General features: G+C 38.8%; 1 protein-coding gene across 3 annotated transcripts in view; it reads left to right on the forward strand.

The window, feature by feature from the left end:
* PREX1 (phosphatidylinositol-3,4,5-trisphosphate dependent Rac exchange factor 1) overlaps window positions 1–9,462 on the forward strand; it is a 99,736-nt gene extending 90,274 nt beyond the window's left edge. For all 3 annotated transcript variants that reach the window (XM_030288352.4, XM_030288353.4, XM_072917196.1), the window contains exons 32-40: window positions 283–500; window positions 1,514–1,613; window positions 2,230–2,373; window positions 3,025–3,139; window positions 3,569–3,635; window positions 4,378–4,565; window positions 5,238–5,340; window positions 5,889–5,956; window positions 8,076–9,462. In XM_030288352.4, coding sequence (XP_030144212.4) covers window positions 283–500; window positions 1,514–1,613; window positions 2,230–2,373; window positions 3,025–3,139; window positions 3,569–3,635; window positions 4,378–4,565; window positions 5,238–5,340; window positions 5,889–5,956; window positions 8,076–8,118 — 1,046 coding nt within the window. In that variant the 3' untranslated portion in view covers window positions 8,119–9,462. The remainder of the gene's footprint in view (window positions 1–282; window positions 501–1,513; window positions 1,614–2,229; window positions 2,374–3,024; window positions 3,140–3,568; window positions 3,636–4,377; window positions 4,566–5,237; window positions 5,341–5,888; window positions 5,957–8,075) is intronic.
* The last annotated feature ends 1,762 nt before the right edge of the window (window positions 9,463–11,224 follow it).

An 11,224-nucleotide genomic window follows, 5' to 3' on the forward strand; every position in this document is an offset into this window, starting at 1 on the left:
GTTTCTTTCCAGTCAGAAGGAGCATGCAGATGGCAGAGGGAGTAATGAACAGTCAATTGGACTAGAAAATTTCGAAACATGCGCGTGTGCCAGCTGTGCTGTCTTTATCTATCCACGCAGGTCACACAGCAAGGAGAGGTTATCTGTCCAGTCAGTGCAAAGCTACAGCAGAAGCCAAATGTCATGTGCACACACACACAAACACAAACTTCTTTGTTGGCAGTGAGAAGGAAGATGAGTGTATTCATAACTTCTTTATGCTCCTCTCCCCTTCTCTGACAGATACTGAGCTACAGCTGAGACGTGATTCCATCTTCTGTCAGTCTCTTGTGGCTGCTGTTTGCACCTTTTCAGAGCAGTTACTGGCTGCTCTCAACTATCGGTACAACAATAATGGGGAATATGAAGAGAGCAGCAGAGAGGCCAGCAGAAAATGGCTGGAACAGATAGCAGCCACTGGAGTTTTACTGAACTACCAGTCTCTTCTTTCCCCCCACGTGGTAAGAATAAAAATTGTGGTATCCATGGGTCTGCTTACATTGCCTGTGTGATTTTGTGCTGCTCAGCACAGCCAGAGCTGTGGAATCTCTTAAATGCATTCCAGCAGTGTATTCAGACTCTCACTACTGCAAACTCTGGAGATAGGCGCAGCTGACAACCAAGTGCCATATTCCTTATCCAGTCATATTCACCTCTTCACAAATGCTGGACCCATAGTCACACTAGAAAACTATAAAATACAGTCAGCCTTCATATTTGGAGTAATGCTGCTGCATTTAGAGGTCTTAGTGTCCAGCTGTTGGTGGGATGAGTGTTCTCTGCCATCCCCTGGTGAGGTAGTTCTGAGTATTGTAGGAGTTCAGACAAACAGATAGAGTTCAGTCTCTCTCTGGTGAGAGGTCTGTGGTTCTGGGGCTTGAGGCACTATGTCTAAGGAGAGGAACTATGCTTGCATAGTTAATTTGCACCTAATGAACAGATGAGCCACAGCTACAGGAGATCAGCTGCTGAAACTCTAAAAATGCTAAGAAAAGAGAGGCATTAAACAGACAAATAGCTCTGATATTATAGAGAAGGGAGGATTTTTCCTCTGCTTTGTAGACATTGTAAGATCAAGTGTGGAAAATTTTTTATAAAATACATTCCAAACTACCTATGCATGGAACTGCTATTTGTTTGCATTGCATAGAAGGTATCAGTATTTATTTTACAGTAACTGATCAGCTGTTCTTCACATTTGTAGATAAAAAGTTTGGAGAAAGAGATCCCTTCAAATTTACTTTTTTTTTTATGCTCTCTACTCTGTGAATCCCATAAAATGGCATCTAAGCAAAGGGTGGTTAAAGTTGTATCACAGAGTTAAAAAGCTGTTAGTAATTTCCTGGCTGGGATGGAGCGAATGGAAGGCTCTGCACTCTGCTTTGGGTGTCCTGAACCCATAACAACAGTACCTTCCTGTCACTCATCTTCTGGCAGATAATAACCTATTTGTATCTGTTGCCTTGCCCTACAGAAGGAGGAGCACACCATGCTGGAAGACATTCAGGTTACTCTGGCTGAACTAGACAAAGTAGCCTTTTTTTTCAAGCAGCTGGATGGAAGTCTTGTAGCAAGTGAGTATTCTCTGTTTCTTTGAGGCACTTTTTTTTTGTATGTTCTATGGATTAATATCCTCTATTACAGTAAATCTAAGAGACCATGTCACACCTGGAGGGCACTGGGCAGCTTCTCTGAAGCACTGCTGTGTTCCCTCAGCTTCCCCTGCAAGCAGGACTGACACAGTGGAATAGAGGTGCATGTTCTGTGCTGTGTAGCTGTGGCCTGTGCCAGTGTGCCTCATCTGTGTGATTCTGTGCAGGGGGAGGAGATACGGCCGAGAATTAGCACCTCGCTCCCTGTGGTGAATTCCCAGCTTTTCAGTGTCCAGTGTCTTACCACGACAGATCTCTCTCTTCATGTCTACTGGATGTGAAATACCATGAAGCAACATGGGATTCTAATTATTAACTATATTTACTGTATTTGGATCAAACATCATACTAGGTCACACTAACTATGATCTTTTAACTATAAGATTTCAGAGCCTGCATTCTTTCCATAAAGGCTCTCCCTTATTCACCTTATGGTGATGTGATATGTCATTAGGTAATCTAACAAACTCAGACAGCAGTGATTTCACAATTCTCCAGCTGTGGTAAAGCAGTAAGTAGTTTATCTTTATTTCTCCAGATACTCACGTCGTCTACCATATCGAAGGAAGTCGTCAGGCCTTGAAGATTATCTTTTATCTTGACAGCTACTACTTCTCCAAGCTGCCTGCTCGGTTTCAGAATGGGGGAACCTTGAAACTGCACACAGTGCTCTTTACAAAAGGTGTCTATAGAAAGCTTTCTTGAGAAAAAAAAGCTAACTACTGATTTTGAAAAATTAAAAATAAAAAATTACCATGAAGCTCTTATAAAAAGCAGCTGAGTCCTACAGACTTACTTAGGAAGCAGATATTTCTATTTTAGGAAGCCCTGGGGGAGTGCTAGACTTTAGAATCAGACAGTCATGAGAACAACATGTGCTCATTTGGGGCTTTTTTATGCCTCAGCCATAGAGACATTATACTGGACTACATGGATAGTTTGATCTAGTGTAGGATCAAGAGATATGCCCAAGCTACAGAGAAGTATTTTAAAAAGTAACACTGTGACAGAATCATCTGGGCTAGAAATCTACTTGATAAGCAAATATTCACACCAAAATACAACGCAGGAAATTTCTTTCAAGGGACCACTAATGGGAAGTAATTGCTGTCAGACAGAACTGCTTTCTGGGAAGCTCACCTCTGTGATACTACCATTGTACTCTGGTATTAGGAAAAGCATTAAGAGTAACAGAAGCATTTATAGAGTAACAGAATCAGCCTTGACATGATCCAATAGTCATCTGCTGAGCAATGAGATGATACAGAGATAAATAAATGAATGTTAAAAAACCACTAATAACATAGCTTTAGTAAAGTGTTTTCTTCTTCAGCTCTGGAGAGTACAGAGGGGCAATCACAACCAGCTGGTTCATCTCTAGAAGAACTCCCACAGCAAATTAATGGTGTTTCACTTGAAAAAGTGCAGCAATACTACCGTAAACTCAGGTATTTTGTACTTCTGCTTTGCCTTAAGACATTGAAATTTTCAGAGCACTCCTTGTTAAGGGCCTTAAAATTTAATGAAAAAGATATTTCATTCCCGATGAGGTTTTTGTATGAATAGGATTTTTGGAGATACTCATTATGTGGGAAACTTGGTAATTTTTTTCCAGTAGTTTAGCCCATTCAGAAGGAATGCAGATTTGACCTCAATATTTTGTGCAGAGCTAGAAGTATATTTTTCTTAATGGGGATTTGGAGTATGTTAGTATAGACTCTGTAAATTACTGCAATCTCGATTCAATAGGGAAGCAGATCTTCAAGTGCAAGATTTTTAGCATAGCTGTCTCAGCTGTTTTATACAAGATAGTACACATAAATGTGCTTGAAATGGGTCAAACCAAACTAATGTAGTACCTGCTGGCTTTTTTGCAGGACATTTTACCTAGAGAGATCAAACTTGCCCACTGATTCCAATACTACCGCAATGAAGATTGACCAGGTATTGTTTCTGCGCTTATGTCTGCAATAAATTCTCTCATGGAAGTATTATTTCAACATCTCTAAAATTCCAGTTGTGGGATACCTGTATGGCAGATCTATACAATCACAAAGAGCATTTTAAAATATTTCCAACCTTAAGGGGGATATCTGAATTTCTCTGAAGCTTGGGTACAGTTCTTTTGTTGAGAAGAAAGTGTTCAGAACCTGGGTAGACACAAACCCCCTTCACTGCAGCACTAAGGAGACTTTGTGTGAACCTGCCTGCTCTTGCCAAACTGATTCCAGACAGAACAGGCTCATTTTCCTCTCCCACAGATGCATGAAAATGAACAAATGTTCAATTTGCAATTTGTTACACTTTGTTCACGTTGTACACTTTGTTGCAGAGAAAACAAGAAAATAGATGCTGCCCAGCATCTCATATGTAGGCAGTCTGTCTAATTGGGCAGGTGACTTGGATATGTGCATGTAAAGCATTAAAATGCTACTGCAGGGAACATCTTTGCAATTGTAATACACATTGTAAATAATCCGTGTCATCTGTGATAAAAAATTGCCCCAAGCATAAGTAATTTTATGCTGCCACTTCTGAAGTTCATATATATTGTAAGTAGTTGTTACTTTATGGCAGTTGCGCTCGTGTAGAATATTATGCTTAGACAATAGTATAAAGACTTGTAAATGTCTTTATAGGTTGGTGTTAATAATGCTGTGGATTGTTTTTGTATTGCTTTGTTTAGCTTATTCGTCCTATCAATGCAATGGATGAACTTTGCAGGCTGCTGAAGTCTTTCGTTAGTACAAAGCCAATCCAGTCAGGATGTTCCAGCAGTGCCTCATCAGGAGCTGGCCTGCTGCCCATATCCTCTGAGCTCTGTTACCGGCTGGGAGCTTGTCAGATCACCATGTGTGCCACTGGGATGCAGAGGTGAGTGAGAGTTAAACAAACCTGTGTGCTACTTCTGTGATGGCAGCTTCTGTTCTTTCTAGAGATGCGATCCTATTCAAAGCAAAATAAGGGAAATTTTAGGGGAATGTAATAAGGACCTAAATTTGCTGCCATCTTTACTTTAGGGTAGGTTGTAACTTTCAATACTTTCTTCAATACTTTTCAAAAGTATTGAAAAAAATCTTTTCAAAAGTATTGAAAAGATTTTGTGTTTTGGTGCCTCATCCAATGCAACTTGACCAAGAGATCTCGTTGCATAGAACTTGTAGTCAGCATTGTCTTCAGTTGCACACTGAAAATGTAGGAAGTTGCTCAAAAATAGCTTTAGAATCTTGGTGTGTGCACACATTGATTTTGAAACACCACTCTTCTGCTAGTGTCTCAGAAGTAAAGATTAATTTGTGAGTCCCTTTAAAATGAATCAATGCAGAAGAGCAGTGACACACAGCCTTGTAGTAATGATGCTGGAGACTCAATTGCAGTATCCAGGTGCAGCAAGACTGAAGTAATTTAATAGTTTTGTATGTAAGAAAATCTGAAAAAGTAAATACCTAATGGAAACAATACTGAACAGGTAAGTGTTCTGCACATGCCTATTTATACTTTCTAAGCTATGATCCGTGGTTTCCTAACTCTTGTTCCCTCGTTCAGGAGTACACTGAGTGTGTCCCTGGAGCAAGCAGCCATTCTGGCCCGCAGCCATGGACTCCTGCCCAAGTGTATCATGCAAGCTACAGACATCATGCGAAAGCAGGTGAGTGTTTGCATGTGTCTGCTGCATGCCACCATTGTCCAGTAACGTCACGGTGCCAACACCAGTTTATTGTGCTGTGGCATGGTACTTTGTGCACTGCAAACCTACAAGTCCCAGCTCCTACTAATGGCTGAATAACTACATGTGTGTGTGTGTGAGAGAAACAAGTTAACTTTTGTATGTACAGCCCCTACAGCAATTCAAACCTATGCCTCCGTGTATGTTGTGTGTGCCTTGAGGGTTAGAAAAGAGAGAATGTGCAGAATGTTTAGGAAAATTTCTGTACAGAAAAAAACCAAGTCTCAATCATATTGTTAAAATAGCAGAAATTATCTAGTGCTAGACAGCAGTGCTTGTAAAGTAGTTTAGGACTAATTTATTTTTTAAGTAAACATAGATGATGGTTGTATCCATCCAATGGATTCCAAATATTTTAGAAGTAGTTAATGGATTCTCAAATAGGAACCAGACTCCTATTATAATATTTTTTCCTAAGGAGCATTTGCTTTATCAATACTGTCATTATCATAAATTCTCTGTTTCCACAGGGACCAAGGGTTGAAATCTCTGCCAAGAATCTGAAAGTGATGGACCAAATGCCAGAGCATGCACCTCGGTAGGTTATTATGTATTACACATTTTCTCAGAGTGCTGATTTTGTTTCTGTAACAATTGTGGAGTTCCTGCTGTAACCAAAGATGATCTTAGTAGCAATACTGGAAAAAAAAGAAAAAATAAGAATTCTTTTTTGTCCCTGCACTAAACTAAATACACACTATAGATAAATCACACTTGCTGCTTACGATTTGCAGATCATCAGATTCATGGGTTTCTTCATTTTCTGAATCAAACATAGCTGCCTTTTTTGGACTATGAGTTGGCAAAGCTAGTGATGGACAGTCATCTCTGGAATGTTTAGAAAGAAAAATTCCTGAACAGCAAATTTGACTGCAGCTATGCAAAGATAATACAGTAGTGTGTTTACAAGTATCTGATGGTTTAGCTCTGGCAGAGCAGGTTTAAGAGCAAGCACTTACAGTCAGAGTAACCACACAGTAATTCAGCCCTAAGGAACCTCAGTTGTCCATGGTTATATATGGGTTTGTCTAGAAGGCAGCTTTGGAAAGTACTGTACATTTGTAAATCCTACTGCACCTAATGGGAGATAGAGATGTTTATCTCTCTCTACAAGAAAATAATACATTTACTTTTAAGTAAAGTATTTTCAGTCAGTTTCTTCCAATTTCACCTCTCAGAGAGAAAAGGATGTTCTTTAATAAACTGTAATACAGCATTTTCCCACAATGGCAGCAACAATTTTTCATGGTTTAGATGATATATACAGAATCTATCTGTCGAAATACCAGAGAAACTTCTGATTCTGCTGTTGTTAATGGCATTGTTTACATGAAGGCAAAACAGTTCTGGCCTACAAGAATCAGCATCAGAAAAGGTCCAGCAAAGGCTGTGTCGTATCTTCAGACAGAACAAATGTGTTTGCTAGTGCCTGAGTCCTCCAAAGAACACATTGGTTCAATGTTAAAAAAAACCATCTTTAAGCACTGATATCTTATTCACCCATTAAGACTTCCAAGTTAGTCTAAAATACTCCTTTTAATTTTTCTTTTTCTCTCTCCTCAAAATGTTTATAGAAAATTATTTTAAACTCTAGAGACACTGGTCCCTCTAACAGTCTTGGTTCATTTTCTCAGAGACATTAAAAAGAGTAAAATTTTGCATTTAGAACCTTATCCTTCTTTTGGATTTTATTTCAAAAACAAATAAAACAATGGAGTTGGCTCCTGTACCATGGCCAGAGTGCCATCCATCAGTGTTTTGGCAGTGTAGTTATTTTGCCATATTAATGGCCACACATTACTTTGGCTCCATTGATATGGCCATAACCATGTTACCTTCAAAAAGGAGCAGTTTTAAAAACAAATCACAAGATCAGGAATTTTTTTCTTTTGAGTACACTCTAAATCACAGTGATAAATTCCAGAACTATTTACTTGGATAATTTCAGAGCAATAAAGCTCAGATATGTGTGTTCCTACTAGATTACATCATAATGTAAAACAAAACCGTGCAAAGTTAAAAGGAGATCTGGTGATCAGTTCCCAGGATTATATTTCTTAGCACAAATCTGTAATAGCTGTCTTGAAAGAGAAGTTATAAATGACTTGGGTTTATTCTGATATAAAGAAGAAAAAGCAAGAAAAAGCTCACAAAAGCATGCAGGAATGACAAGTCAGCATGTACTTAGTGTCTAAACATGCGTTTAATCACTATTCTCAATTTGTATATCTTGTGAATCAAAAAAATTCTCTGAGAAGATGATTATTAATTTTAAAATTTGTTCAAGCATGTCAACAAGCAGATATATTCTTTTGTGTGTTTGGTATCTCAGCCGATATGACAGAGAGAGCTTTTTTGTTCAGATAAAATGCTGAACTGGGTTTAAAATCAAAAGAAATAGAAAAAGAGAGAAGGGACTGTTGAAAGTGATGGAGAATCTCAAATAATTTTAGAAACAATGATTGTAAATACTTTAGTTAACGAATGGCTAGTGGCACTTCTAAGCTTGCAATTACTAAGATTAAAAATAGAAGTATTCTTGGTATGTCATTACCTCTAAAGCTTGCAGAATAACAAAGAAGCTGCTGACCCTTGTACGTGAATCCAGTAATTTTGTCATTATCCCTTTAATTCCCTACTCTTCCTCTGCACTAAAGACTCTATAGGTTGTGCCAGCCGCCTACAGAGGGGGATTTATAGGAGTAAGAAGCACCTCTTGGCAGCCCCAGGAGAACACTGGGCTCTGAGGACCCTGCGAACTGACCCCGATGGTGCTGCTGTGCTCTGGAGGAGAGGGACCTGCTGGCCCAGGCATCAGGAATCTGCCTCTGAACGCCTGGAGCCCATGCAGGATCCATGGATTCCTTTGACTTGGTATTCTTGAAACAAACACCACAGGCATGAGTGGATGCTGCTGCCATTCAGATGCCTGGAAAATGACCATTATGCTTCAAGCAAGCACAGTTCTCCTGGTGACTTGTTTGTGCAACCACCAGAAAGTTGTGGACTTCAAGATACGGCTTGGTTCAGGAAATCCTGCTGGAGATGCCTCTCTCTCCCTGGACTGCCCCCGGCACCCATTTAACTGCCAGCAGGTTTTGGTCAATGTCCTTTAGTGGTAGTTTCATAAATCCCACTTTTTCATGAACTGACCTGCACTTTTGAGCGAAGAATAGCACAATCTATGGTTTATTCAAATAGGAACACAAAGAATTTCTTCTGGAGTAATTTTCCACTTCAGCCCAGTGAGAAAATCTCTCTATGCTGCAGAGTATACATTCCGTAATACTTCTTATCATTACTTCATTTAACTTACTGTAGCTTTCAGGTTTTTGATTAACTCTTTTTACTAATGCCCTGTGATTATGTACTCCAGAATACAGTGTTAATGAAGAGGAGTGTAGGATTTTTACGGAAACTTTACAAAGGAAAAATACAGTCTCATAATCTGATTATTTCAACAGATGTAGTTTTTAAAACAGGTCAGAAGAACTATACTTATTTATGTGGAGTGGAATAATACATGTTTTTGACCATGTTATTATATGTACAAGATGAAAATAAAAATTATATTGTTTAAAATGGGACCAATATACTGGCAGTTACACAGCTACTCCCAGTTTACTGAAAAAAATCTACATTATTTAAAACCTTCAATATTTAAGTAGTCTTTAATACAGTTATTAAAATGTATTAAGGATGCTTTTAAGTTAAAAGAAAAAAGGAATTATGTATATAATGTTCTTTATTTTTTTTCTTGTTTGAAAAATTGTTCTCCATTCTGTCAGTATTACCCTAAGCACTGTATTTTTTTCCAAGTTACTGGCTGAAACTAATCAAAGCATGTCAGCAGTCTCAGGACAGAAATAATGTTCTTTTGGAGTGAGTGCCTTAACATGACCAACCCTCGCTAACATGGCAGGTGTACAAGAAACTCCCCATTCCTGTTCCTCCACAGCCTCCTTTAAACCAGCTCCCAGTCTGGAAACCAAGGAGCACTTTGCAGTAATGTATATTTTAGAAAATAAAGGTTTGGGGGTTTTATTTGTGTTGTTGCTTGTTTTTTAGTGGGCTTAATTTTATTTTATTAACATCCAAAGCAACTCAAACACTAATGGATGTTTTCATTTGGACATGAAGGCCTCTCTTATTTTTCTAATCTTCTCTTGAACACAAAACTGTTGATGGCAAATTTTGTTTTTTAATTTTTTAATATTTGTTTTCTTCTCTCACAGACTGAAATAATTTTCGGGGAAGGAACTTATTTTTATCTTTTTTTTTTTTTTTTTTTATTTCTTACTTTTAACTGTTTCCTCTGATCTGCGGCAACATGTTGCAGGAACTAGGACAGCCTATGGACCGCCAGCTTTGGGATATAGATTTGGTACTGGGTGTCTGTTCTGGACTGCAACAAGATGAGCAGATCTCTATTTCAATGCACTTTTTGTTAATTTTGGAAAAATTACTCTTAGCATTTGCTATTTGAAGAAAAAATGGATGTTTCTTCACTGAATCCAGGATTTCAAATGTACTTAGTGCTCTAAGAACCATGGGACCACCCCAAAGTAAAAAAGAACCCGTTGGGCGAGCCCTGCTTGTGTCCCCATCAGTTGTGTTCCACAGAGTGGCCTGGGCAGGATCCTGGCCCATGCCTGCAGCCTCTGGCAACGTGAGAGATGCAGAGAAGGGTGTCCAAGGGCATATACACTGTGCACTGTTTTACACTGAAATGTATGTGTTATTCTCACCTAAAACTTGAGAGACGTTTTTATATTAAAAGTTGGTTTATATTATAAGGAAAGAAGGTTGATCTCATTTTCTGTTGCACCGCTGAGTTCCTTTTCCCTGCATTCTGTTGAGCAGTTTTAGGTTCTGATATGGGGAGCACTCAGCAGTTTAAATGGTAAGGGGAAAGCTGGTTTTGATTTCAGCTCAAACTGGCAGTGTAGAGCTGAACTCTTCCTGTTTGTGCAGTCCCCTAAAGCTGTGGGGGAGACCACAAACTTCTGTTAAGGTAGAAAAGAAAAACTGGTTTGATGATGTAAAATTTTGGGGTTTGAACCAACATGAGGAACTAACGGGGTCAAATGGAAAAAGAAGAGGGCAATGCACAAACCAGCTTGCAAGCAAAGAGGGATTAGGTCTGCAGAATTTCCAGGGCTAAAAGTGAATAATCAGGCACAACAGAACAAGTTCAGATTTTGTAAATTTGGAACACCTCATACAGTGGAAGCGTGGAAAAGGTGGAAAACAGTCAAATGGAGAACATGGAAACTATAGCAGCTTTATGGTGAGGTTGGTGTGATTGGATGGCAGCTGTGAGTGGAATTTCTTGTGTATGTGTCTTGTAACTGAGTTTGAAGCACATATATTGGCAGGCTGGGGTGATGCTGATTTGGGAGACACTAATCTTGCAAAGGATCTTGGTACACATGCAAAAAAAAACCCTGAAGGACTTTCAGTGGGATGAAATTAGTGGGATTAGATTTTTTGCACAAATATTAGTTCATGCTGTTGAAGGTTGAACAAAATATTTTGCTATATTTCTAATTAATTGATAGTCATAGATTTTGTCACAAGATGACACAGAGGCAATTTGATAGAATCATGAAAGCTCAAGCCTGGACTACGAAACAAATGGTCAGTTATGATGGAGAAGTGTTCAGGCCTCTCTGCTTTGTTCAAATAATTAAGTGAAAATGCAGTAGCTAGGTGTTGAAGAAAACAGATGCCTTTATAAGAAAATAATAATGAGAAAGGTAATGACAGTTCAGTCTGAACATAAATACTAAATACAGGGCTAAAT

Source organism: Taeniopygia guttata, chromosome 20 (genome assembly GCF_048771995.1).
Source record: "Taeniopygia guttata chromosome 20, bTaeGut7.mat, whole genome shotgun sequence".
NCBI lineage: Eukaryota > Metazoa > Chordata > Aves > Passeriformes > Estrildidae > Taeniopygia > Taeniopygia guttata.